The sequence below is a fragment of the Prionailurus bengalensis genome, chromosome D4, assembly GCF_016509475.1.
Source record: "Prionailurus bengalensis isolate Pbe53 chromosome D4, Fcat_Pben_1.1_paternal_pri, whole genome shotgun sequence".
Lineage (NCBI taxonomy): Eukaryota > Metazoa > Chordata > Mammalia > Carnivora > Felidae > Prionailurus > Prionailurus bengalensis.
The window spans coordinates 83,684,984-83,712,046 of NC_057359.1; the positions used below are offsets into that span (position 1 = coordinate 83,684,984).

Sequence of the window (27,063 nt, forward strand, 5' to 3'; positions counted from 1 at the left end):
TTTCGTTGCATAAAAGCCACTGCCAAGCTGTGTGCCCCGGCATCTTTTTCTAACGTGCACAGAGGCCAGAAGTGGACCAGGGGTGGCCGCAGGAGTAGTCAGGTTGGTCAGGACGATGGAGGTTTGAATGATGGCTCTACTCCCTCTTGGTGTGTGACCTCAGACAGGTCACTTCGCCCCCTCTGTATCTTGGTTTCTTTGGCTGTAATCTGGAGCTGCCACTTGCCAAAGAGGCTTTGAGAAGCAGATGGGAAGACAAAATGGACAGAGAAAGCCGGCGAAGCCCTGGGACAAGGTCTAGAGCAGAGGAGGCATTCCTCAGGTCTCAGCTGTGCTCAGCGGGGGTGGGAGGGCAAGAGAATCAGTGAGAGGGACCGGCCCTGGGGCCACCAGATGGACAGAGAGGAAAGGGCCAGTGCTCCAAAATCGAGAGGACCCAGGTTTGAATCTGCCCCTGCAGGTCACTGACCAAGTCCCTCTCCTGGATTCTAACCCCTACCTCACAGGGCTGTGGTAGGGGCAGGGATACGAGGGGTGGCACACAGTAGGTGCTCATTAAATGACTGCCCCCATCTGCCCAAGGTGGTTGAGGTGCCCCCATCTGCATGGCTGTAGTGGAACTGAGGCTGAAGCCCAGGAAGACCTAAGCATCTCCCAAGCCTCCTGGGTACCGCAAGGTCCCAGGTATGAGGTGGGGCCAAAAGGCTCCCCAACAGTGGCTGGTGTGCCCCAACTTTGGCCCCAGATTTTGAACCAAAGGTTATCTGTCACCTCCATCCCAATCAGAGCATTGCACCACCCTCGACCACCCACACCCACCTGGGAGGTTCCGCTTTGGCCCCGGAACATAAATAGACAAAGGGAGCTGGAAACTAATTGCAAAATTTATTCCAGGGCTGCAGGGGCTGGGGAGATTCTTAAGGGCACTTCTTGTTTTGGGGCTGTGGGTCTCTGGCCTTGGCAGGGGCACACATCACAGTGGGCAGGGGCAGGGACCAAGACAGGGCAGTGGAAGGCAGGGGAGCACGGATGCCCAGTCACCTCCCACTGGGCAGGCTCAGCACAAGCTGCAGTGGCAACGTGAAAGCAGGAAAAACAGTGGACGCCCAGCCCCGGACAGAGGACAGCTAAGGCCACTCCCTAGTGCCTGGCCCTGGACCGTGTCTTTCAGGACATAGGGCAGGAGGCCAGGGAGCCGAAGCCCAGCTTCAAGGGTTTGCAGCAAGGGACCCAAGGGGATGAGGCCAACAAGGGAGGGGCTTATCAGCAATGTCCCCAAGCTGGAGACCCATACGCCCTCCTCAAGTTCACCCATATTCCCATACACAGACACTCTGGAGCCCATCACCCCCGACAGGGCACTCTGCTGTTCATTGAGGAGGGGCAAGCAACAGCTCTTCTCCGGATTGAAGTGGGGGCTCAGAAACAGTGGTCTGGCACCGCCCATGGGGTACTTGGCATGCGGGTGTTTGGGGAGAAACCATGGGCTGTACTTGGTGCTAATCCCCAAATCCCAGCCTCAATCCTCAACTCTGTCCCCTGCCCTGGACATACATACCTTTCAAGGAGCATCTGGAAAGAAACAAAACCCCTAAGCCCACAAACCTCTTGACTACAGCCTTGCAGATACATACCAGCCCGGGCTGGCCAACTGTGGGTGGGGGGAGAACGTGGAGTGTGCCAAGCTTCTCCTCTGGTGGGAGAGGGGCAGAAAGACGATTTAGGTGAAACTGTTTTCAGATAGCGTGTCAGAGTTTCCCCTGCAGAAGTCAGATGGGGTAGAAGGGCTAGGGAGGAGGTCTGTGTCCTAACCCGTCCCCCCGGAGCCCTCTAGGCCCCACAGCGCCTGCCCAATTTTGCAAACTCAGTTACCCCTAGTTTACAAAACAGAGGGCTTCCTTCCTGGTCTCTGGAAGGGGGTTCTGGAGACCCTCTCTTCTCCCCCAGTTGATGCCCGCTCAACCTCTCTCTGCTTCTGTTTCCTGGAGAGGGGGAAGGGATGACTTCTGACCCAAGGGACATGGAGGCCCGCCAGGGAATCCCGAACCTCCTCCCTGGACCTGTGCTCCGGATTCCGGACAGACAGCTGGGAGCAAGGGGAGGGGGAGGGGTGGTGAGCAGCTGCCTCCTTGGGACACTCGGAGTGGCAGGCAAGTGCCGGTGGGGCGGCCCTACCTCAGCCAGGCCCTGTCCACCCTCACCCACCTTCCCAAACACAGGGCTTCAGGGAGCCCAGGGGCAGGGGCTTACAGGGTGGGGGCTCCTGGATCGGCATAATAAAATAAACCATCTGGAGGGCCCCGGGCTTGGCTGGACCCCCACCCCAGCCCCGGGCCCAGCCCCACCCAGCCCAGGCTCAAGTCTGCTTGGCTTGCAGCATCTCGATGAGCAGGTTGTTGCGGGGCATCTCATTGCCCAGGTGTTTGTGGTACAGGTATTCCTTGGCCTGCATGCTCAGTGCCCGCACCTCCACCAGGCACAGCAGCAGCTGCTGGAACTTGTCCCCGCAGTGCGGGTAGTGGCACAGGGTGTAATCGAGCAAGGCGGCATTGGCCTTCTCCTGAGCATCCTTCACCAGGCTGTGGTTGTTCAGGAACTTCACATCTGCAAAGGGAGGAGCTCTGTCACGATCACCAGCCCATCGCATCATCAACGGTCACTGGCAACATGAGCGCCAACATCCCCATCAGCACCAAAGACAGGGGCGCTGCCACCGTCAACGACGTAGTCTTCCAATCGCCATGGCTGAGGAACACCGCCACCTTCAATCACCGATATTGACGGCCCCGGCTTTCTCCCAAACTCGGCCACTGCCACCATCATCAACCAAACTGCAGCCATTCCAGTCACTGCCATCATCGGCAGTCACCAACCCTGACCCCCGTCATTATCACAAACACGGCCACTGCCACCATCACCCACCCAACCACCATCACCTGTCACCATCATTACTGCCACTGTCATCATCACATTGGTCATGATGAACGCCCTCATCGTCTCCAAAACCACACCAACATCACCAGCTGTATCCCTGGACGTGTTATTCGACTTCTCAATTTCCTACAGAACGGTGACAACAGCACCTAGTTCACAAGACCGTTGGGAGAATTTGGGGACTTGACAGGTGGAAAATGCTTGGAGAACAGCGTCTGGCACGTAACAAGACCAATTTGTTACCATTGCTATCTCTACTCTCACCCCACCATGATCAACACCGTCCCCATCGCCGGGTCAAAACCTTCCTGTCACCATCATCCTCATCGTGGCCACCATCAGCACTATCACCAGACAGGCACACTGTAATTGCAAGGGTCCCATCTCCCAGCCTCCAGGCACATGTACTGGTGGCCCTATTCTAGACAGTGACAGGCACTCCTGTGACCAATCAAGAAGCTCCAGAACCCCAAGGAGATTCTCTCCTGGGGCCCCTGGGGGGACACGGATGTTCACTGCAGCAGCATTTATGGAGGTGGCCTGGATGGCTGTGTGGTGGCCGCACCACAGAGAGTCCTGTGCAGTAGAAGTAATGGAGCAGACAGAAAAAATGGACAGATCTTTAAAAGCATAGGGCTAAGTGGAAAAAAAAAACAGAGAAGGAAGATCCAGAATGAGATCTACAAGACAGAGTCATCTACATAAATTAAAAGTGCTTGTACAGAGTGTGCACTTTATGTGAGAACAGGGACAAAACAAGGAATCCAGGTTAAACGTGAAGGCATGGCTGCCTGTGGGAGGCACGGGAGGGCAGTCGGCTCTGCGTGGACCAGGGATCACCTGTGCCAGGGAAAGAGGGGTGTGACCAATGCCTCCTCCACACCCAGTGGAGGTCCAGTGAAGACACAAAAAATAAAATGTCTCTGGAGTGAGGCCGATGGGGGTTCAAATCCCGGCCCCACGATTTAGGAGCAGTGGCTTTGTGCCCTGTCCCCTCCTGGCCTGCAAGGTCTTCTTTTGCTATGAAAGGGGCGTGCCCACCTTGCAGGGGCCGGAGCTTGGGTCTGGGGGCCTGCACAGGGGCCTAGGCCCCCAGGGGCACCCAGAGAGGGTCCATTTCTTGTCACTAGAGTCCTCATCACTGCTTGGCAGGCCTCTTTCAGCTCCTGGGCAGCACCTCCAGCTGGTGACCTGCCTATTGGGTGAGGTTCAGCACGAATCCACAGAACTGGTCCCCCATCCCCCAATCCAGCAGGGCCTTGCCTGGGATGTGGCGTCCAGTGGCTCAGAAAATGGTCATCCATCCACTTTCCCTCTGCCCCCATGACTACCAGCCCTACTGCTGCGGGGGAGTCGGGAGCCCAGCATGTGCAGCCCTTGGCCCTTCTAATCCCTCTTAACACCCACTGCGCCAGGAGGGCCTGATGCTCCTGGCAACCCTGATCCCCAGCCGCCCCCAGTGTGCCCGCTGAGGCCTATGTTGTCCAAAGTCGGATTTAGGGAAACCCGAGCTGGGCCCAGGGCGTATGGCAGGATCTGGCCCCAATCCTCCACCCCCATCCCTGGCCCCCTCATCTCCCTTCAGTAAGTGAGCCACAGTCATATTCTTCCTCGCCTGCCCAGGATCGCCATTAGCCCATAAGGTGCCTCTGTGGCAATTAGAAAGAAGTTCCCTTTTGTCCACAGAGACGGTATGGCAAGGGGCACACAAGCTGGATTTCAGCCCCTATTCACCCCCTGCCTAGGTGCCCTTGTGCAGTGAACAGCCTGTTCAACTGTACATTGCAGCCCTGCTCCTTAGCCTGGACTCCTCCAGATACACTCAAAGGTCATGGGAAGCTCCCACCCCCTCCAAAGCTGACCTCCTAGGCATAAGAGGTGACTATTGGCCCCATGTCTACCCCAACCTCTTTTCATCCCATAGGGTCCTGTCTACCTTCACCTCCCACCACTCCTGAGGCTGGGCAATTCTCCTGACATTGTCTTCTGACCTGGGGGTCCAGAGAAAAGTAGGGACCAGCTCAAGGCCACACAGCAGTAAGGGAGCCCAGAGGAAACATCTGGGGGTGGAGGAGGATGGGCTAGGATGCTGCAGTGGAGTCTGCAGTGGGAGGGGACTGGGAGGACCAGAGCCTTGGCTTTACCAGGATTTACTGTTCTCCACAGCCCCGGACCAGGGACAATGAGGTGGAGTGCAGGGGGTGGGTGCAGAGCAAGGACAGCTCTCAGGGACAGCCCCCATTCCTAGCTCTCTGCAGACTGGAGACCCCCGCTGTCCCCATGTGGTGGGCTACAGGGCTGGGGGAAGGAAGCAGTCACCAGTTGAGCCCCAATGACTACAGTATAAGTGCATCCGGTTTCCCAGGCGCCCGCTGGGCACCGTGCACTGGCTCAGTGAATCCCCACAGACACCCAGGCAGGCAGGAAAGGGCATCCCCCAGGTGCAGGGACAGTGGGCTGAGCCTGGGACACCCAGGAGATGCCCGAGTCTGGATTCGAACCCAGGTCTGCTGGCTCCAAAGTCCAGTGGGTAAGCACAGGCAGGGTCAAGCTTGGACATGGGTTCCTGAGAGACTGGATGTGAAAACTTGACATTTCATCCAATCCAGGGGTCCTGTCCAAGGGCCCTCATCTCTGGGATCCTAGGTTTCCCCAGAGGGTCGACTCTGGACTCCATACTCACCTTTCTCCTCACCCTGGAGGGGACCATTGCCAAGTCATATGCCGTCTCCCACCTCCCCGCGCCTCCATCTAAAGGGACTGCTGTGAAGACCCTGCGGGATGATGGGTGTGACAGAGCCACCACCCCACCAAACACCATGCCTTTCTCCCACTGGACACGGGAGCGGGGGGTCACACAAACCTGGAGACACCCCCTTAACATGCCAGGGTTCCAATCCCAGCTCCACCACCAGCCCGGCGACCTTGGGCAAGGCCCTTCCCCTGAGCTGAGTTTCCTTGTCATCTGCAAAATGGGGCCAAACCAATCTCTGCCTCACAGGGCACCCCAGGTCCGGACCTCATCTGTATGCCAGCTCTGGGCCCTGGGATGCCGCAGGTTGGAGACGGGTACGTGGGAGAAAAGCCTGGCGTGCTCCCCCCCCCCCCCAACCCCAGCCTGCGGTTCCAGTGATCCCAGAGGCGGAGGCTGGGAGGGGGGAGGCGGGAGGGGGCTGGGAGATGCACCCCCCCCCCCCCCCCCGCCTCAGAGAGCAGCCTGCTATAGCTCTGCGGAGCTGGGGGCCCCCCGGTTCTCAGAAAAGCCCCCTTTTCACGGTTTAATTGAATATTTGAATAATCCTTTCATTCCTGCGAGGCATAAAGAATGTTGTCCCAATCGCGGTGACTCAGGCAGGCGCCCCCGCGCACAATGGCCCCTCGAGTGGGGCTGCTATTCAGGCCGCCTTTTGTTGGCGCGGAGCAGTGGGGAAATTGCAAACGCTTGAGGGAACGCTGTTGCCGCCGCCTCAATGGAAGTCAGGAAATCGAATGTTAGGTCAATCCATTAAGCTTCGATTAAGTCCTCTGCGGAACAATGCCAGCCGGGCCCATCTTCATAAACACCGTGATCGCCAGGAGAGAGGCACTAATTTTAATTAAACCTCCTTACCTGCCTCCACGCCTGCAGGGAGACAGCTATTTAGACGCCAAATGGCACCCTTGTGCGGAGGCAGGCGGGAAGGAGGCGCTGAGTGGGCTGGAGGCGGGGTGCGGTGGGGGACAGTCGTCACAGGGGCTCGGGCTGCCCAGCCCAGGGAGCCACCGCCCCAAGGGTGACGCCCACCACACCCGTTGGAGGTCTACGGGCAAGTGGCCATCCTCTCTGGGCTCCAGTTCCCTTGGGGACCTATTCCTGGTGGTCTGGGGCTGGAACAGGGGAGAAATCCCCTCCCACCTTCCCGACTCTGGGCAAATCTTCCCCCTCCTCTTGCCCAAACTTGTCTCCTTCACTCCAGCCCTGGGTCTAGCCTCTTGCAGGGCTCCGGGCTGCCACCTGCCATCCCGCTCCCAGGCTGCAGTTGGAAGGACCTTGCTAAAATGCAAATGTGATCATGTTACTTCAGCTGAAAAGCCTTCCCAAGGTAAGGGTCAAGGTACTTGGCCTGGCATTGGAGGCCTCACACAGCTCCGTCCCTGCCCAACCTCCCAGCCTCCTCTCCACCCCCCTCCCTGCCCCACAGTCACACCAGACTTTCAGGATTCCCCATCCCTTTGCACAAGCTCTGGCTTCCGTCTGGAATGCCCTTGCTGCTGCTTGCTTTGTTTCACCTAGAACACTCCTACTCATACCTCAAGGCCCAGCTCAGAGGCCCCTCTTCCTCCGAAAAGCCTTCCTTGATATCTTAGGTGGGGTTGGCTCCTTTTCTTTGGCCCAAATCTGATCACACTGGACTGCTCAGTCTCCTTCTGGAACCCGGAACCTATCAGCCAACAGCCTCTGTGGCTTACCTGGCCTCCTCTCCCACTACCTTCCCAGGAGCTCAGGCAGGCCCAGGCACCGGGACCTCCTCCCCACCACCCATCCCAGACTCAGCCTCACTGGAGTTTGTTTCTGACTTGCTGGGGCTGGGCATTTCCCCCACCCACCTCAGCCAGACCCTCACGCCTGTGACAAGGCACTGTGCCAGACACAGCACATGATAAAGATGGAGACTGATTCATTCATTCACTTCATTCATTCCTTTGTTCATTTGCTCACTGATGGTAATGACCGTTAGAAGGAAAACAATACCCACACAATCCAAGGGGCCAGGCCACGCTCTGAGTACTTGGGGGGAATCCCCTCATCAAATCCTCATAGCAAATTAAGGATTATTACGACGGCCATCTTACAGATGGGAAAAATAGAGGCTCAGAGAGTGGGGTGACTTGCTCAAGGGCACACAGCCAGAGTCCAGATTTAGAATCCAGGTGGTCCGTCCCTAGTCCCCATCCCTAACTGCTGTTCCACCCTGCCTCGCACATGTGCCCAGGTGCACACATGCATGCACGTGCTCTCGCTCCTGAGTCCGGCCCCTCCGGCCTATGCCAGCCAAGCACTGCAGACAGTCCCCATCTCCCAGGCCTCAGCCACCTCCTCTGGAAAGCAGGATGAAGGCTGGCAAGAAGGAGGGGCCAGCACTCATGCTTCTGAACTCAGCCACTCACCTGGACCCAGGAAAAGAGGGCTGGGCTCAGCCTTGCTGTCCTTACACCCATACCAGGAGGAGTCCTGCATTAATCGCCCGGTAGAGGCCAGAGCCATGCTGGCCTAGCAGTCCCCAGCACCCAGGGCTTTGTTGGGAAGAGGGGCCGAGGCTGCAGGGGTGTGCCTCAGGCCGGAGACATGGTGCCCTCTCTGCAGGAAGGCCTGGCCAAGGAGACTGATGGCTGGCATCCCACCTTCCACCCACCCCTCCTCTGGATCTCCCCAGGGGCCTCTTGACGGTCAGGTCAAGAACTGTCACCTCACAACAGCCCCTACACCGCCGCAGATCGCTAAATCCCTCTTGCCTCCAATCTCCCATCACTCGCCAATTACAGATTCTTTATACAACATGACCCGTAAAACCCCACAAGCCTGTGAAAGTTCTTAGTCTGCACATGTGCGAAAACAAAGATACAGAAGCAAAGGCACCGACACGCACATACCTCCTGGGGTGTCCATACCCCCAACCACACTCAACCATGGCTTTGGCCTGAGCCAGTTCCCAGAGCCTGGCAGCTCACAAAGACAAGGCTTGGAAGTGGGTACCACTGTGGGGAGAAAGGAAGGGGCTTCCCCCAGCCTGGCCTGGGCCCCTGAGGACCTGCAAGGGCTCTAGGTCCCAGCTCCTCACTGGCAGCCCAAGATTCTGTCCCTATCCCACACCTTAGCCGTCCCCTACCAACCTGTGCAGCCTTACAGGTAAGCCCTCCAGCTACCCCCCTGCTGTGCTGGGGTCGGGAGACCAGCCCAGGCACCCAGCCACAGGGCCACAGCCTGAGCACTGGGCTTCCCACAATCGCAATCAACGCTTCATTAATCACCACCCCCCACCCAGCTGACTCCTTCCCCTTGGCTTCCCCAACTCCCCCCACCCACTTTTGAGCAGGCCCTCCCTCACTGACTGGGGCCGATGTCATCTGCCACAAAAATGACATCTGAATCCTGCCTCCTCCCCGAATGACAAAGCATTCATGCCCCTCTGTTCTGACCTTCCATCCCATCTATACCTCTGCTGAAAGATCTATCCCTCCGGCAAGCTCCTACTCATCCTCCAAAACCCTGCTCAGATGTCCCTCTTCCAGGAAACCTTCTAGGCAGAGCCCTTGCTCCCCACATGGGGTTCCCCATCTGTCTGTCCCCATCCTGACAGTGACAGCGCTAGCTGAAGGCCTCTCCTGGACTGGGAGCCACCAGACAGCAAGGACATGTCTATGTTCACAGCATTGCTGGACACAGGGAAGACGCTGGAGATGGCTTGTTAGGTGAAGGAGGATGGCAGGCCAGCCTGAGGAGAGCCCAGAGGAGGGTGGAGGCTGGGCGGGTCCAGAAGGCAGTGAGAGGGAGGCACCTGACTTGGGGAGTAGGTCTGGTGAGCTGGGCTCACCCTCTGCCACTTCTCTGCTTTATTTCCCTCCTTAGCACTGACCACAGTCTTCCAGGTGATACGTTCTACTAATCATTTCAGTGATTTCTATATCTCACTAATCACATTGTGCTTATGGTCTCTCCCCCAAGAGAAGGTCAGCTCTGTGACAATATGGATTTAGGATCTTTTCTGTTCACTCCATGTCCCCAGTGCCTTGCAGAGTGCGGATGGTCAGCAAGTGTTTGTAGAATGAATAAGTGAGTGAGTGAGTAAAGGGTCTGGGCCCCAAGGAACCCAGAGCCAGAATGTGGACCCCCCCCCCAGAGCAGGGAATCAGGGAAAACAGGGAGCCTGGGATGGCAGCCAGGGAACAGAAGCTTCTGAAATCACACAGGTGTTTTCTGGAGGAGGGATGAGCACCTTTCTAGGGCAGCCAGACAGGACTTTACGAATTCTCAGAAGGTGTCCATATCCCACACGGGCAAATCTTAGACATTGTCTTGGTCCTCTGTACTTTCACACAGAGAAACTGAGGCCCGGAGAGGAAACAACCCCCATTTTAAGAGCCAGGCGCCGGGCCAGGTCCCTTCATACCCTTGTTCACGACAGGAGGGGTCCGTGCCCCGCCAAGGCCGCCAGGGGCACAGCCTCATGGAGGCCTCTCGACGCCTGGCCGGCTACCCGCCTGGCCCCCGGCGCCGCCCCGCGCCGGGCCTACTCACCGAGGCTGAAGAGGATGAGGAATTTGAGGCAGACGAACTCCTGGCGGTCCAGCTGCAGCGCGTGTAACTGCAGCACCAGCTCCTGCGCCCGCAGCACCAGGCTGTGCAGCAGGGAGCCCGCCTGGGCGGCCACCGCGGTCAGCTCCACCTGGACAGACAGACGTCAGCGTCGGGAGGCGCGGGCCACAGGACGGGCCAGGGGTTCCGCGGGCCGTGGGCGGGAGGCTCGGACGAGGGACGGTGGGGGGAGGGGCGGGGCGGATGGGAGGCCCTGGGCGGGGTGGGCAGGAGTGCCCATCCTTGGCGCTGGGTCGGGTGCGTTGGGGGGGCGGGGGGGGAGCAACATCTCTCCGCGCCCCAGGAGCCCTCCAAGCCCCAGTTCTCCCCACGCTGGGCCCAGCTTTCCCAGGTCTCCCCACGCTGCCGGGAGCTGAGGGCCTCACGGCAGCAGAGCCAACACGGGGCAGGTGGGTGCAGGGGCAGAGCTGGCGGGTCCTTTGCACACAAAGAGCTGCCACCAGGCCCGTGGTACAAGCGGCTTTTGCGTTTTGGGTGATATCTGCAGCAAAGGCCACGCGGCAGAGTGTGGGGCAGGGTCGGGGGCGGTCCACCTGGCCGCACATGGGTTGGGCCACTGACTGCTCAGGGCCCCACACACAGCCACACGTGGACACCCAGACTGGGGATGTGGTCACACCTCAGCTCACGCTCGCTCACACACGCACACACCCGGACACACTCCCAGGGCGGTCTACCCACTTCATGAAGGGAACACGCACACACACACATGCCCTGGTATGGTCACATCACAAGGTAACACGACAGACACGTGCCCGTGTACGAGTCTCCACTGACATGGTGACAGGCACATCTCAACAACCACACATTTACCTGTGTGGAGATTTTGTACAATAAAATACAGGCACACACACACACACATGCATACACACACACACACGCACACGCACACTGGACATCCCCATGGCCTTCAGACGCTTCAGCCCGCACACATGCTGACATGGGCCAGTACAAACACACTCACACCTCAGACTCTCCTCAGTGCATTCATAGGTGACCTTCAAGTCACACCCTTGGGACCAGCACTCCCTGGCCCTGGATGTCCTGAGACTCTCAGGATAAGAACTGAGCACGATGACTGAGGGCCTGGGTTACAGATAGGGGATGGGGAGCAGGGCCTCAGCCTCCCCGCCCCCCACCCCTAGGGGGCCTGGCGACCCACTCTTGCTCCTGTGGCCCCCTCAGGACTGATGCTCCCTCCACCAGCCCAGGCCCTGGCATCAGCCTCTCTTCTTTTTCTCCCTCCTTCCCTCCACTTTTCCCACACCTCCTCCCCGCAGTTGGGGTCTTCCTCCTTGCATTGTCCCCTTCCAGGTCCCCAGCACTACACAGTGGCCTCAATGCCCTCAGCCACTATCTTGCCCTCTCCCTGGGCTTCCTCAGAAACAGCCTGCATGAGCCCTTCTGCGCTTGAAACTCTCCAGTTGGTCCTGTTGAATCTCAGGAGTTCCCAGCTCGTACCCTAGTGCCCTTAATCGCTCGCTCTGGACAGAGGAGCAAATTCCTTTGCCCTTCCTCTGTTTATTCAGGATTTAGGGCCTGCAAGGTCTTGCCCACCTCAGCCCCCAGCAACCCCTCCAGGCTTACCTCTCATCTCACCCCGCCCACCACAGGGCTCCTGCCCCCCACCTCCATATACTGGCAGCCCCTGGTGGCTCAGCAGTTCTAAACGTCCTCCTGTACGCCTTTGCCCATGCTGTCCCCTCTGCTGTGGTGTGGGTGAGGCTGATTCCCCCACAACCTTTTACTACCTGACCAACCCCTATTTGTTCTTCTAGACCCAGTGTCACCATCACCTCCTCCCTGACCTCCCCACATCCCTGAGATGCTTCCCAGGGGCTGCCTCCTGTCAAGGCCAGGGCCAGGGCAGGTCAGAGGGAGATCGGGCATGAACTTGGGGGAAGGGCTGACATTTCGGCAGCCCAGGGCCAGCCCTGGAGAGGCCTACGATCTGTTCCGGGCTCAGAACTCTGGAAGTGCACATGAGGGCCTGGCACAGGGCACAGTAGGGTCTGGTCACCTCCTGCCCGGTGACCAGCAGGATGCTGCCCTCCTTGCCGTGTTGGATCTGGCGGTAGATGTGGTCAAATACCAGCAGCTCGCTCCAGCAGTTCTGTAGCAGGGTCATCTGGTCGGCCACCTGGAGGGAAGAGGCATATGCCGGTGCGGGGTCCAGCCAGGTACCTTCCCCTCACCCCTCCCTCTTCCAACTCATAATTCAGGGGCTCCCTTGGGTATGTGACCTGGGCAAGCTACTTAACCTGTCTGTGCCCTTTTTGCCTAGCTGCCTACTTCATCAAAGTGTGGCAAGGTTCTAGCAAAACAAACCAAAACCAAGGTTCAATGGGGGTGCTTAGAGCTCACACGGGCCGGGCTTCAGGCCCCAGCTCTGCTTCTACAAGTTGCATGACCTTAAGCAAATTCTATAGCCTTCTGAGCCTCTGTTTTCTCATCTGTAAAGTGGGCACAGTATTAGAAGGTGGTTCGGCACATGTTAGGTACTCAATAAGTATTGGTGAATGATGTTCATGAAAGTAATTTGTGAAGACGTCCTTCAAATGCGAGGGGAGATGATTAATTTCAACCTTGTGCCCATTTGGCCTGTGGTCGCATCTCTGGCAGCCTCAGTAGCTCAAAAAACAAGCCCTGAAGAGGAAACAGAGGGCTTCCCTGGGCCTTATCCACAACTTTCAGGCTTGTGAGAAGGGAGCGCCCTTCTGGCCCAAGATCTGGCCTGGAATGAGCAGGTGGCTGGCAATGGTCCATCTGAAGCAGGAACAGAAATACAAGGAGGGCAGATTCTGAACACCCAGGCTGCAGTCGGGCACCCAGCGAGAGGGCAGAGACTACCTCTGTGTGGGATGTCCTTCCACCCTGGAGGGTCACTACATTCTAGCCTGGCAAGAAAGGACACTCGTGACAATGGCAAATGGGACTCGGAACCATCGGATGCCAGAGCCAGATGGGTCCTTGGGGATCCCCAGGCCAAAACCCATATTTTTTCAGATGAGAATCTACCACTTGGAGAAGGCGAGGGACTCTCCTGGGAGAGAGATAGAGCCAGGCCAGAGACATAGCTGGCCTTCTCAGTCCACGACCCTCTATGGTGACAAAATACTGAGCTCTCCTGGGTGTCCAGACCTGCACGGGGCACTGCACGCCACCCTCGGAAGACACAGTACAGACTCCGGTGCCCCTCAGCATCTGCAGCTCATTAGCCCACCACCAGCTACCTGGCAGGTGCTTCCCGGGTACCCTACCGGGCCCTGCCCTGTGATGAATGCAGACCGTGATAGCTATTAGTCTTTGCACTGCACCTCCACGAAGCTAGGGTGGTATAGCTGTTATCCCCAATCTATGGAGAAAGGACACCCAGAGAGATCAAGCAACTCACCCAAGGTCACACTGCTCTGTCTGGCTCTAGATCTGTGCCCTAAACCACAAGGTATGGAAGAAGACTCACCCTGGCCACCTAGGAGTTCATGGCACTCTTGTTACCATCCCCGTAAAGCTCTCCCCAATCCTGTCCTCTGGATGTCACAACATTTGATGGCACCAATTCACGCCTCTGTCTTCCCCAATACCTGTGTGGTCTGGGAAGGCATGGCAGGTGTCCAGCTCATCTCTGGGCTCCCGGAGGACGGGTCGGTGAGCAGTTGATGCACAGATATGTGCTCCCAAGACAGGTACAGAGAGCACAGAGAAACAGCCCCCAACTCGGGGGCCAGAGAGACCCAGGCCGCCCCTGGCCTGAGGAGAACTGGCAATGCCTAATGAATAACTCTCTCTTCTGAGGGGTAGAAGCCTCCTTCTGCAACCCTCTGTCCCTGCCCCCTCCTGGGGGCAGCCTGGGGCCTGTCCTCAGGCCGAGGGCAAGAACAAGTGCAGGAAGAGTGGGGGAGCAGCTGGACACACAATCAGGCTCCCTTCGGCCTCACCTGCCTGACCCCACGTGCTAAGAACGAGAGGGAGGGCTTATCTCTGTCCTGCCCTGAGTCACCAGCCCCCCACCTTCCCTTGCTCACTTCATCTCTGTGTCAAGAACCCACACACCTGTCCCTTCCTCTCCTGGAAGGAAGTGCTTTCTAGACCCCCAGTACCATCAGAGCGAGGAGCCCAGCAGGGGGCCCCAGATCTCAGCCACCCCTGGCCCTGAACTGGAGGGGCCAGAAGAGATTGAGACTCAGGCAGGGCTGAATCACAGAGACATCTCTCCTATCTCTCCTCAAGAAATGGCCAATCCCTGAAGAACCACTGGCAGGAGTGGTTCCCCACTAGTTTTAAAGGAGGGAGGCAAGCCTCAGTGAGCACCTGTGGCCAGGCCCATTCCCAGCACACCCTGGACTCCTCACCTCTGTCCTATCACCATTCTGTCATGTTATAGATAAGGAGACAGTGGCTTGCCTAAAGGAACCACAGGGATCTGGGCTCTGTTCAGATGCTCCTGACTGGGCTGGTCTTCTGGAGGTCCCCAGGAGGTCTTAAGGCCCAAGCAGAAGGTACCTGCCAGGGGGTCAACTGGCCTACCTTGGACAACCCAGTTGGAAGCAGAGTGGGAGGGAGGGCATGCAGGGCTGGGCTTGGCTCCCCCTCCCCATCGGGGCCCCTTTGCCTGGCTTGAAGGAACGGGGGGGGGGGGGGGGAGGTGGGAAAGTGAGAGATAAGGGGGAGAATTAGGAGATAAGCAGGCTGAGCTTCGGGCACAAAGCAAGAGGGTCACAGTGACCCAGCTGGCCAAGCCCTGGGAGCAGACTCTGTACCCAGACCTCAGACCCCAGGAGTGGGGGCAGCCCTGCCTACGGGCTGACGGGTGGGGGGGTGGGGTGGGGGGAGAGGCACAGGGCAGAGAGATGCAATATGGTGGCTAAGCTTTGGTGCCCTGTGCCCTCTGTTTGATTCCCAGCTGAGCCACATATCCAACTCTGCCCTGATTTTCTGTTCTGAGAAATTGGAAAAATAAAATCCTCCCTCTTTTGGTTAGAGAAAACATATGAGCACAGGGGCATCAGTGGTGAAGGGCTCTGTGGACCCATGGTTGGCACTCCTGTGGATGCTGCCCCAGCCTGGGTTCCCATCTACCCCCAGCCAAATGGACTTTTCACTTGCTCTTCCTCTAGATGGACAGATGGACACATAAAGACACCAAACTCCAAATCGCTGCCCACACAGATGAATACACACACACACACACACACACACACACACACACACACACACACTTCTCTTTATTTAAAAGAAAATCAGAAAGCTGTAGCTGCCAGCCCCTCTCCACAGGACAGCAGGTGGCTAAGAGGCTCACTTAACCAAAGAGGGTGGTTTCACCTTCCTTAGCTTTCTCCCTAAGCAAAGGTTCCTCCTCTGCCCTCAGACCTCCTTGCCACCCTGGGAACAAGGACATTTGCATCCCGGCCCTGGGGTCCCTCACTGGCCTGGTCTGTCTGCTCAGCCTACCAGCCACCCACCCCTCCTGCCGGTCTGCCATAAATCTTCCTGGAGCCTTGACACTTTGCAGCCTGCCCTGGAGAAGGGGTATTTATGGGTGCCAAGCTGACCTCCCTCCCAGCAGGTCCCCCTCTGGAGCCCCCTGGGGTCTGATCAGTCTGGCAGCCGAAGGCCAGTGGGCTCTGTAATTCTCTGGTGGCTGACATGCCACGGGCCAGCCATGGCGTTCTCTCAGCCAAGTGGTCGGCAGGCCATCGTTTGTCAGCCCGGGACTGACAGAGTTACTGCTGTTTAAACGAAACCATATATCAGAGCAGTTAAATCTGTTGCCAATCGGGGGCCTCCGAGCTGGATGTTGAGGGGTGAAGTGATGTCAAGATGGGTCATTAGGCACTCTTGGCCCTCCCCTCCCCCTCCCTGATTCCTATCTTGCAGCCTCCCAGCCTGTCTTTCCCGGGAACTGTCCAGAGAGGCTGAGTGCCCGGACCTACACGCTGCCCTCCACCGGGCAGCGGGTACAGGTGTTTCTGCTACCCTGAATCATACAAAGGTGCTTCATAAGCCCAGGGCAAGGCAGACCCCGTCTGCTCCCAGAGGAACACTAGTGCTCAGAGGAGCTTGGGTGCAGTCTATCCCTTCTCATGCCTCCTGGCCGGGCCTGTGCGCCTCCTGAGAGTATAGATTACACGGGGCAGCAGCCGAGGGGACAGACGGGAGCTCCTATTCCTGCTAACCTGTGTGCCGTACCCTGTGGGAAATCTTTACCTGTCCTGGTTCACTGAATCCTTACAACCACCACCCCATGCGGAAGATGATATTTCAACTCCCTTTATTTTATAGATAAGGAAACCGAGGCCCAGAGTAGTAGTCACCTGCCCAAAGTCACACCTGTGGTAAGTGGCAGGGCTGACAGAGCTGGAACTTGAACACAGGCTTCTCTGATTCTGGTCTTTGTTACTAACTTCGGTGCCACTGTCAGATCTAACACTCCACAATTGTGTGAGATGGAAAAATAGAGACCAAGGGACATCTAAGCTGGGAAAGAGGAGGGATGAGGAGAACTCCAAGAGGGCACAGCGCCCACAGCATCCCTACAGCTCAGCAAAGACCCCAGGCCTTCCCCTGGGCAGCGAGATGATATCAGCACCATAGAGGGGTGAGTGGCCTCTAGGGAGAGCTCCGGCTCTGTGGTAGGAGCCCTCTCTGACCCAGGATGTGGGGCCCCGCCAGCTCTGGCAGGCTGTCTGTCACCTACTGCCAGAGGACCCACTTCTGGTCCAAGCTCTGCTTCTGACCCTGCCAACCTCTCCGGACACAGAGGGCCACCTGAAATCCCCTACCACATGATGCCTTTTCACATTCCTAGATCTTACTCTATGCTATTCCCCCTTCCTGGAATGTCCTCAACCTTCTCGGACTGCTTCCTGGAAAGGCAGAGATCAAAGAAACCTCTGATTTCCTTAGACAGAGTCAGTTTTCCCTCCTCCTGGGCCCCACCGCCCCCTCTGCATCGTTCTCAGAGCCCTCGGCAGCCTGTGTGGGCATCAGCTCTGTGTGTGTGTCTGTCTCCTCCAATAGCCTGGAGGCCTCCTGGGTCCAGTTCATTTCAATGTCCCCTGTGCCCAGCCCAAGTGCCCCACTCTCAGAGCTAGAGAGTCTGTTTCCTAAGATGTATGCTGCCTGGAGGTAGGGAGATGGTCACCCAAAAGGGAGTCCAGGGTCATTCAGCACCACTCCCACTTTTCTGCTTCCCCACCTCTGGCTTTGCAAACAGACACCAGCCAGGGCTCACTGGACCAGTAGGAAAGAAGTTCCACATGGCTGATGAGAGGCCCTTTCATGGGCTGGGCTGGTACTTATTTGCAAGGCTCCTTTACAGAGGATGGTGACCATGGTTCATATTCCTGGGCACGATTCAGAGATTCTGGGAAGGGGAAGCAGGAAAGTTTGGACCACAGAGAAGCCAGAAGCAGGAAAAAACACTCAGCAAAGCTGGGACAAAAGCCCTTCCCATCCTGTGTGAAAAACCCCAAGAGACTAGGAAGGCGGCCAGAGGAAGTGCCCTGCCCCTGGATCCAGAGTTCTGGAAAGCCAGGAATGCTCTGCTCCTCCTCCCCTCTGCACAGGGGCCTCATGGGAAGTCTGGAGGAGAAGCTGGCAACCAACCCAAGGGTCCTGGGATCCTCATCCCCAACCAGGGCCTCCAGCCATCAGTGAGAGGCAGATGGGATTGTTCAAGACCCTGCCTCTTATCCCATCCATGCGGTTGGCCTAGATAGGGGGTAAGGGTGAGAAGTCCCACCCCGTGGCAGATACATGACATATCCCCAGACCCTCCATCGTGGAAGCAGGAATCATCACCACCAACTCTTGACTCCTGGAGTAACCCAGGCCCCCAGTCCCATGACACCTCAAGGGCTGACAGTGCCCACCTCCTATCTTATCCCGCCCTGTGCCCAGCCCAGGCAGGCAGTGCCCCCGGCCCATCCGGCCACATGCCCCTGGAGGAAGCCCAGGCGTCAGCACTGACAATGCTGCTCAAGGCTGCAGTGGCCCCAGCAGGGAGGGCAACAGGCCCTGCTGTTTACACCCCGCCCCGGAACAGCCAGTGGGGCTGGCCTGGGAAAGGCAAACACCGATAGGCCTGGACTAAAGACTGTCTGTCCCCAGGCCAACGAGGGCTGGGCCTTGGCTGGGCTCGAGGGACCTCTGATATTGGCACCCTGATCGCAGGGAGCCAGGGCACTAGAGGGGCAGCTCCCGGGCCTTGGGCCCATCAGAGCACCAGGCAGGATGACTGGGAAGGTCTCCCCTTGCTGGCCTCAGTCTCTCCTGCTGCTTTCTGGCTTACTTTAGCTGCAGGTACTCCAAACCAGGGGAAGGAAAGCCTTTCAGAAAAGGAAGGTGGTCTCCTCTGGGAAGATCGGTGACAGGCCCTGCAATCCGCACCCCCCAGCTCCCCCTGCACACACAGACACCCACTCGTGGGACCAACCATCATGCACAAGAGATGCAGGGACAGCAAGAGCTTTCACCTTAGCTGGGAAGAAGAACATCCACAAGCACCCCAAACTCTGAGATACAAAGACCCCCAACTATGACATTTGAGGCTGATAGGGGTTGGTGGCCTCTCCAAATGGGAGGCCAGGATCAGTTGTCTCCTCTTCCAGACACTGGGCTGGGACAGCCACAGACAGCTTCCAAAGGATTCAGCTAGTCTTTTGGGGGAGCTCAGGGTCTCAAAGAAAGAGAGATAAATGCCTACAGAGACCCGACCAGATGAGAAACAGCGACTGAAGGGGCTGGAGAAATAGACATACAGAGAGATAGCACACCAGGGCTAAGACAACAGAAAGAGACAGAGGCAGAGACAAAAGAAGCAGAGTCTTGAGATAGAGACTCAAGAAACAGAGAAGAAGAAGGAAAGAGGGTGGGAGGGATGAAGGAGAGGGGGATAGGGGTAAGAAACAGTCCTCAGTGTCCCCAGTGTGGCTTCCCTGTGCCCAGACACTGCCCAAAGCCAGTGGGCAGAACAGCTCCATCCAAGGGGTAACTGAAACTGAGACTAGGGCAGCCAAGAGGACACCCCAATGGCAAGCCAGGCAGGAGGAGGGACTCACCTCCAGCTCCTTGAAGACCATGCACCTGCGTGCCCAGTCCACGATGGAGATGAAGGTCTGGTCAGCCATCCTGCATAGGAGGCTGAAGGCCGCAGGCTGGTCAGGGCGGCCCTTGGCCGGCTCCTGCAGGCAGCCCACAATGCGTGCCCGGACCTGGTCCTCGTCCGGCTCCAGCTGTAGCAGCTGCAGGATGAGCTCAGGCACACCAGGCCCTCCGGAGAAGGGCTCTGGGTAGCCGTAGGGTGGCCCAGGCTGTGGGGGACTGGCATAGGGTTCTGGGTACTCAGACTTGATAGCACGGCCAGGGAAGGTGGGATAGAGGTAGCCAGCCAGTGGCCCGTGGGCACTGGGCACGGCCATGGGCAGTGCTGGGGCCCCAAAGTCGCCCAGTGGCCCAGCAGGTGGACCAGAGGCCAGGCCCTTGGGCTCAGGTGCATGCAGGCCAGGGGGCAGCATGTAGTCCGGTGGGGGAGGGGGTGGGGGGGGCACCCCCATTGGAGGGCCTGTCTCCAGCTTGAAGCCATTGGCTCGAATCTGTGCCTTCTTCTGCTGCTTCAGGGCTCGGTCCCGTTTGTACATGGGCCCAAACTTGTTCCGGCCACCCCGCATGCGGTCAGCACGCACAGCTGTGGGCAGAAGCAGAGGGTCAGACTCACGCCCTCCAAGCCTCCTGCCATAATGCCACACTCACGGATCTTTCCCAAACAGACCTGTGTCACTTCCCCGCTCAATAGCTTTCCATGGCTCCCACTGCCCACGGGTGAAATCAATCTCCTTTAGCACAGCATTCAAGGCCCTGTTTACCATTCCTGGGTCATCCCTTACAAGACCCCATGTTCTTTCCACTCCTCATCTCTCTGCTCCTCTGCTTGGCATGGCTCCTTCTTCCTCCACCTTGCCTTGGATATTCCTTCTGCCTCAAACCCTTTCCTTCTCTCATGCCTGCCAAACACCCAGCCCCCAGGGTCACAACCTCCAGAAGTGTTCCTGGATTCGTCCAGGCAGAATTCACTATCCTTGGCCCAGATGTCCTGCCTCTTGCCCACCCTCATCCTTCTGAGTGGTATCGGGCCACGTGACTCAACCGGAGAGCTGCTGGTGACTCAAGAGTGGGTTCAGGGGCCTAGCACAAGGCTGAGCCGAGAGATGGTAGGTAACAGGAAGGAGACCCTAGTCAGCTTTATTCACAGCATCCAGTCCTGTCTCCAGGATCCAGCTGCTCCTGGACTCTGACTGCCTGTCTCTGGCAAACCCCTACTGCAAAATGACTCTGGCTTCCCCCACTGCCTTCAAGTATGAAGCTGAGTTTAGGGCTGGCCAGGGCTCTGTGCTAGGAGAAGGGACCTCCCCGGCTGACCAGATGTCCCTCCGTCTGGCCAAGAATGTGTCACCAGCGAGATCCAACAGGTGCATCTCTGCAGCTGCAGTGTGGCCCCAGCCCCTGCTCAGACAGGACCCCACCCTGGGCCCTGGGAGAAGGGAGACAGTAGGAGGCAGAGGGCTCAGCAAGGGAGGTGTCTTGGGGGTCCACTCAGCCAATCTTCCTGCCACGGGGGTGCACAGCCCAGCTCTGCTCCCTCAGGCTCCGTCAGGGTGGTTTTGCTGCTTGCAGCAACAAGCTCTCCTGACCAGTGAGGACCTGGAGCTGGGGACGTCGGGACATCCCCCTCACATCTAGGAGTCCTTCCTCTAGGTGGCAGGACGTGTGGTCAGCGGCTCTCAGGGCCACTAGGGGCTTCCACGTTGCTTAAAAACTTTAGCCAACAGCTGTCTGCTCGGCGCACAGCCCGGCTGGGGCCAGCAGGGTGGAAGCCTACGAGTGTCCACCCTCAGAAAGTTTGAGTTCTTCCTGCCGAAACGTTTTTCCTCCCCTCTGGACTGAGAGCCGGGAGGAAGGGGTTGGGAAGGGAAGGATGGGCCTGGGTCCTGTGGGACCAATTGTTCCCCTTTCCCTCAACCTCTCAGGGCCCACCCAAGAACATGGTGGAAGGACTCTCATCCACTGAGTGAATGGCCTGAGTGAACCTTTTGGGTGGGCTGGCTGCGTGAAGCCTGATGATGGACAGATAGTAACCTAAGTGATGACAATGATAATAATAATAGTAATAACAATAACAACAACAACAACAATAACAACAATAATAGCATTTACTACGTGCTGGCTTTTCCGTACCATTCCCTCACACTGACTCTAGGAGGAAGACACTACTATCAGCTCTAGTTTTCAGATGGGGTATCTGCAGCTCAGAGAGGTTAAGGAACTTGCCCAGTGTCACTCAGCCTGTGAGTGGAGGCACTGGGACTTGAACTCTGGTAAAGGTGTTGGTCACCTTGGCTCTCGCGGCTGTTGGGGGGTCAGTGGGGGTGTTGTAGGTCTCCTTGCAGAAGAGGAGCTCTGCAGGGCTCTGCCCTGTGCTGCCCCGGCTCTCAGAGGCTGTAGAGAGGGCCTGAGCCTCTCTATACCTCCTCTCCAGACAGAGCCGGCCACTTCTCACCCCTCCCCAGCAGAGATCGGGCTCTAGCGTCACAGTGAGGGGCCACCGGCCGGCTCCGGAAACTTTAAGAAGGCCACTCGTGCCCTCCTCTCACCGCTCCTACCACCCGCACCCACAGACAGCGAGGTCAGCGGTCGGAGGCCCACAGCGCGGCGCGCGCACCTTCCAGGCGCATCCCCACCGTCAGGCACTTCTGGAAGCGGCAGAAGGGACAGCGCTTGCGCTGCGTCTTGTCGATCTTGCAGCTCTGGCTCTCGGTGCACGTGTAGTGCTTGTTGTTCTGCACCGTGCGCTTGAAGAAGCCCTTGGGGAGAGCGGAGTCAGCGCGGGAGGCGGGCAGGCCGCGCGTCCCCTCCCCGGGGCCCGGTTCCTTCTGTACCGCCCGGCAGGGCCTGCCCCCGCCCCGCGTCCCACCGGCTCGCCCGCCGTCCGCGCGCCTAGCTAGCCCTGCCGGCCCGCAGCCCGCCGCCTGCTCACCTTGCAGCTCTCGCATGTGAGCAGCCCGTAGTGGTAGCCGGACACCTTGTCCCCACACACGGGGCACAGCTCATCCAGGTCCTCGTCGTACGAATAGTCCATGCCCGCGGCGTCCGCCTGCGGAGGAAGGAGGGGGTCACCGCGGGCGGGACGCGACCCGCAGCGCGGCAGACTTGGGGGCCGAGGGCCCGGCGCCCCCACGGCGCTGTCCCCCATTAGCGCGCGGGGGTCAAGGCCGCTCGTGGCAGGCCACCCATCGGAGCGCCCTGAGCAGCCCGCAGTGGGATGTGGCCGGGGCGGCCCCTGCTCGGCCTTTACCGACCCTGTCCCAGCGTTCCTGCCCCGCGTCCCTCCCCCCCCCCCCGCCCCCCGCCCGGGCCAGGGGCCCTCCCGGCGTGGTCTGCGTGGCGCCCGATCGGGGACCCTCGGATTCGGTGCGCTTGGATCCGGATTCGTTGGTCTGAGAACAAAACCCCGATTCTGAGAAAACGAGATGGGCTCGGCCGCGAGGGAGACACCAATGAACCCGGCCAAAGTGGGGCCGGAGTGTCCTGGGGAATCGGACAGGGACGAAGGAGGCAGAGACAGAGTCCGAGGGAGACAGAGAGATGGGCAGAGCGAAAGCGAGAGATACCGACCGACGCTGCCTAACGGAGCGAGCACCCTGGGGCGACAGAGACAACGAAAACCCGAGACTGACAGACACACTGATGCCGAGCGGAGAAAACCAGGGGGAGACGAGACAGACAGAGAGATAGGGAGCTAGAGAGAGAACGAAAGAGAGAGAGAGAGAGAGATCAAAGACACCGAGAGACAGAGGCCCAAGAGAAAACCTGGGAAAGGCAGATGCAGAGCCAGAGACACAGCGGTAGACAAGAGACAGACAGCCCGAGACACCGAGAGGCAAGAGAAACCGGGAAAGAAGAAGGCAGAGAGGGGCGACAGAGACACCGAGAGAAAACCTGGAGAGACGGAGGCGCCCAGCAAGGGGGCCGGGGACGGGAAGACGCGCGGAACGCGGCCGGAGCCGGGAGCCCGAGCTCCGAGGCGTGGCCCCGCAGGGTCGGACCCCGCCAGGGGCTCGCGCCGGGAAAGGCAGAGAACGACGGCGCCGGGACTGAGAGCCCGAAAGCGCCGAGCCGCCCGGGGCCCCCGGGCCGGGAGGGAGACAAAGCCCGCGGCAGCGACGGCAACGGGAGGCGCAGTCCGTGCCGCCGAGGCCGAGACGTCGGGCGGAGGGAGGGCGCAGCCGAGACGCCGGGCGTGGAGTCGCAGGCCGGGCGCGAGACCTCGGGCGGAGACCTCCCGGGCTCCGGGGGGACCGAGCCCAAGGCGGGGGAGCGACCTCGGGCGGAGAGTCGAAGTCCCAAGGAGGGAAGTGCGCGGAGCCGGGGCCCAGGAAGCGAGAAGGGGCGCGACGGCGGCCGCGGCCCGCCCGGCGCCCACCTGGCGGCTCCTGCGAGCAGCAGCGCCCCGCGTCCCGCCCGCGCGGAGCCCCGCACCTCCTGGCCGCGCCGCCGCCGGCGATGAGCCGCACCCGGGCGCAGCGCCGCCTGCCCGCGATGACGGCCGATCGGGCCGGGGGCGGGGAGGCGGGGGCGCGGGGCCTCGGCGCCCCCCCCCCACCACCACCCTGCCTCCCCGCCCCCCGCCGCCTCCCGGGCCGCACCTGGGACCCGGGCCCCTCCGCCGCCAATGCGCGCTGCGCGAACCCGCCTCGCAGGGGCCAGGGGCCGGCCCCTCTATATCAGCGCGTGCGGTATCCGGGGGCGGAGGCCCGGCCCGCGCCCTCCCCCGCCACCTAGGCTGGCTAGCGCCTTTACCCTCACCCTCTCGGCCCCCCATTCCCAGCCCGGGCGCCTCGGAATCCGGGCAGGTGCTGAGCGCCGGGGAGCCTCGAGCCACCCAGGAGGCGAGCCTCTGTTTGCGAATCCAGCTTAGTCGTGGCAAGGACCACGCTGGGGGCGCTGATCGTTTTGCAGCATGGAAGTGGGTAAGGGCGAACGTGGGGGTCCGTGGCCAAGGCACGGGTTCAAGGCTAGAAACCCGGTCTCGCCCTGGCCATGCCGTATTTCCTCACTGGAGACTTAGGCAAATCTACACACACACACACACACACACACACACACACACACACACACACACACTGGTCCTCAGTTTCCTTATCTGCGAAGTGGTAATGACGACTGGACTTCCGTAAGAATGGGCATGCGGATGAACCGAAGTGGTGTTGGCAAAACGCATGCCTTAGCACTGCGGCAGAGTTTAGTAGTATCCAGCTGGGAGACCTGCGGCACGCCCTCTCTCCTCCGTGGGCCTCAGTTTGCTCTGCCAGAAATGGGAATCTTCCGAGGTCTGGCGAGGACCCGAAGTCACCGGCGCGGAGCGGGAGCTAGGAGAATAGAGGAACCCCTCCCCCATCCCATTCTGAGCCTTTTACCTGGGCTGGGGGAGGGGGTAAGGGAGTGCCCAGCATCCCCGGGGACAAAGGGGTCCCTGGGCTGCACCAGGCTGAGCACTTGCTCTGGGTGGGGAAAGTCTACCCCATTACTCATTTACCAGAGAAAGGCACCACCTCACATGTTGCCCCTGCCCCCTTTGCGGAGAAAAGTGTTGAGATCAGCAAGGCCAAAATGCCGGGTCTTCAAGGGGTGTGGGGGGGGGGGGGCGGTGCGGGAAACCACAATTATGTACCCACAGGGATGCAACCGATCTGAAGGCTCTGGCCCTTGGCCTCGACTGACTTTGTCTGGGACCCTGACCTGAGCCGCCCCCACCACCCGGCTTGGGTTGGAGTTGGCACCTTGGTCCCTCGGGCTAGAGACTCCGCGCAGACCATTCCTCAGTCTTTCACCCTGTGGAATTAAGGACGGAATGGGTAGCCAGCCCACTTGCTGTGCAAACTCGGCCAGGTTCCTTTGCTTCTCTGAGCCTCAGTTTCTCCTCATGTAAAATGGAAACATTTGGCCCTACAGAAGGGGTTCTGTGGTTTCTGTGAGATGCCATGGATGAATCTTGCTGAGGAAGGAGAGCCGCTGGGGTTTAGCTGCAGAATCCCCACATCTGACCCCTGAGAAACACTAGCGGCTGCCGGAGCTGGAGGCGCTCTGAGCTCCATCAGGGAGGGACCCTCAGAAAGAGGAAAACAGGAGTGGGCAGTGGAGGGTATGGAGGGGAAAGGCTAGGGTCTCCTGGACATTGTTGAAGAAGACCCAGGCAGTGTAAGCACAAGTCTGGGCTGGGGGACCCAGTGGTCTAGGGAGCTGGGCTCAGAGGCGGTTCTCCTCCTCTCCCTTCACCTTCCCCCCCTCCCCAGAGGTCACACTATCACAGGTTGGGAGCCCTGAGGTTGAACAAGGCAACACTGCACCCACCCCTCACGGCCCCAGGTGCCAGCTCAACATGTGGGGACTCAAAGCCCCTCACCCACCTACCCAGGGAAACACACATTGATCTGGACGGGCCACAGAACAGGGACTGACAGACAGAAGTGCGTTGGAGACAGACACGCAAATCCAGAGAGACACACAAATACACAGGCAGGGAGACGCAGAGACCCAGAGACAGGCCCAGGGAACATGGACACGTTCGCAGACTGCTAGGCTTGGGCCAACACAGCGCTGTGAACGCTCGGCCACCAGTAGACAGCGGGACACCGCAGACGCCCATAGGGCCTGTCCCCACAGGCCTACTAGCTCCTCCCATTAGCTGCCCGGGGAAGAAGAGGGGGTGGCAAGATGGGAGGGCAGGTTTGGGGCGATCTCTGGCCCTTTCCCTACCCAGAGCTGCGGGCACCAGTCACTCAGCAGAGCAGGCAGTGGCCGGCCCAGGCCGCAGGGAGGCACTGAGGAGGGAGGCTGGCCATTAGAGGCCTGGGCCCAGGCCCTCACTTACGGAGCGGAAGGCGAACTCTCAGGCCGGATGAGGGTGGACAGCGGGCACCAGGGGTCCAAGGGAAGACTCCGGCAGCCCAGGTGGGGCAGCGGTGACGGTGGGCACACAGGAACTCCTTCACGCCACGGCGGGCGGCAGGCGGACAGTAGGCTGGCCCTGTCCGTCCGTCCTCCTCCTCCCCGCCCTGGGCGGGGGGGCACCGGAGGCCCAATTGGTCTCTGCCCCCACGTGACTCTGCAGGCCTCTCTCCTTCTTTGTTGGTGTTTCTCTTCATTTAGGTCTATTTTTTTTTCTTCTCCTAAAAGAAAAAAAAATACCCCTATCTATCTGGGGGCCGTGGTGGGGGTGGAGGCCAAGGCACTCTGGAGGCCTTGGCCAGCTGGCTGTTCCAGGCCGCTGTGGGAGCCCAGAGGCAGGGACCCCATGTAGGCGGGTAGGCAGCCCCGCTTGTTAGCGACTGGGTGGGAGTGGGGCCTGATTTATGGGCGGCTCCCCCACCAGGCCTGCAGCCTGGCCTCTCTCCCCTTGAATGGCTACCTCCCTGGGGCCTGGCCCGGCAGGGTCCGGCCTGGCCCAGACATGGGAGTGGAGTCAGGTCATCCTGGAGTGGAGACAGGGGCATGGATGACTTGACCAGGTGGCCCTGCTGCTTTGGCTTGATCTTTTTACTCTTCCGGAAGGTGAAGAGAGGAAGAGGGGAATGGAAGGCAATCAGGTGAGCTGACTAAACACCTCCCCGGTGCGTTCCATGTTGGCTTTCCTGAATGTCACCATCTGCTGGGGGCTGCTAGCTGGGGAAGCTGAGGCTGGACTGTATTAGTGTATTCAGGGCCAGGTGGTTAGCTAG

The 27,063-nt window shown here is 59.2% G+C and overlaps 1 protein-coding gene across 1 annotated transcript; it reads right to left on the reverse strand.

The window, feature by feature from the left end:
• Nucleotides 1-866: 866 nt before the first annotated feature.
• On the reverse strand, nt 867-26,493 carry NR5A1 (nuclear receptor subfamily 5 group A member 1). Its single transcript, XM_043566898.1, has 7 exons — nt 26,217-26,493; nt 22,323-22,439; nt 22,008-22,149; nt 19,351-19,976; nt 12,309-12,428; nt 10,211-10,358; nt 867-2,604 (listed from the first exon to the last, which is right to left on the reverse strand). Exons 2-7 carry the CDS (start codon nt 22,422-22,424, stop codon nt 2,357-2,359), a joined length of 1,386 nt encoding a protein of 461 aa, XP_043422833.1. The 5' UTR covers nt 22,425-22,439; nt 26,217-26,493; the 3' UTR covers nt 867-2,356.
• Between the last annotated feature and the right edge of the window lie 570 nt (nt 26,494-27,063).

Excerpts from the sequence above, each read along its gene's own strand:
- NR5A1 (XM_043566898.1), bottom strand. The coding sequence starts at position 22,424 with ATGGACTATTCGTACGACGAGGACCTGGATGAGCTGTGCCCCGTGTGT. Across the intron at positions 22,150-22,322 it reads TCACATGCGAGAGCTGCAAG|GGCTTCTTCAAGCGCACGGT; the intron begins GTGAGCAGGCGG and ends GCTCTCCCCAAG. Across the intron at positions 2,605-10,210 it reads CCTCATCCTCTTCAGCCTCG|ATGTGAAGTTCCTGAACAAC; the intron begins GTGAGTAGGCCC and ends CTCCCTTTGCAG.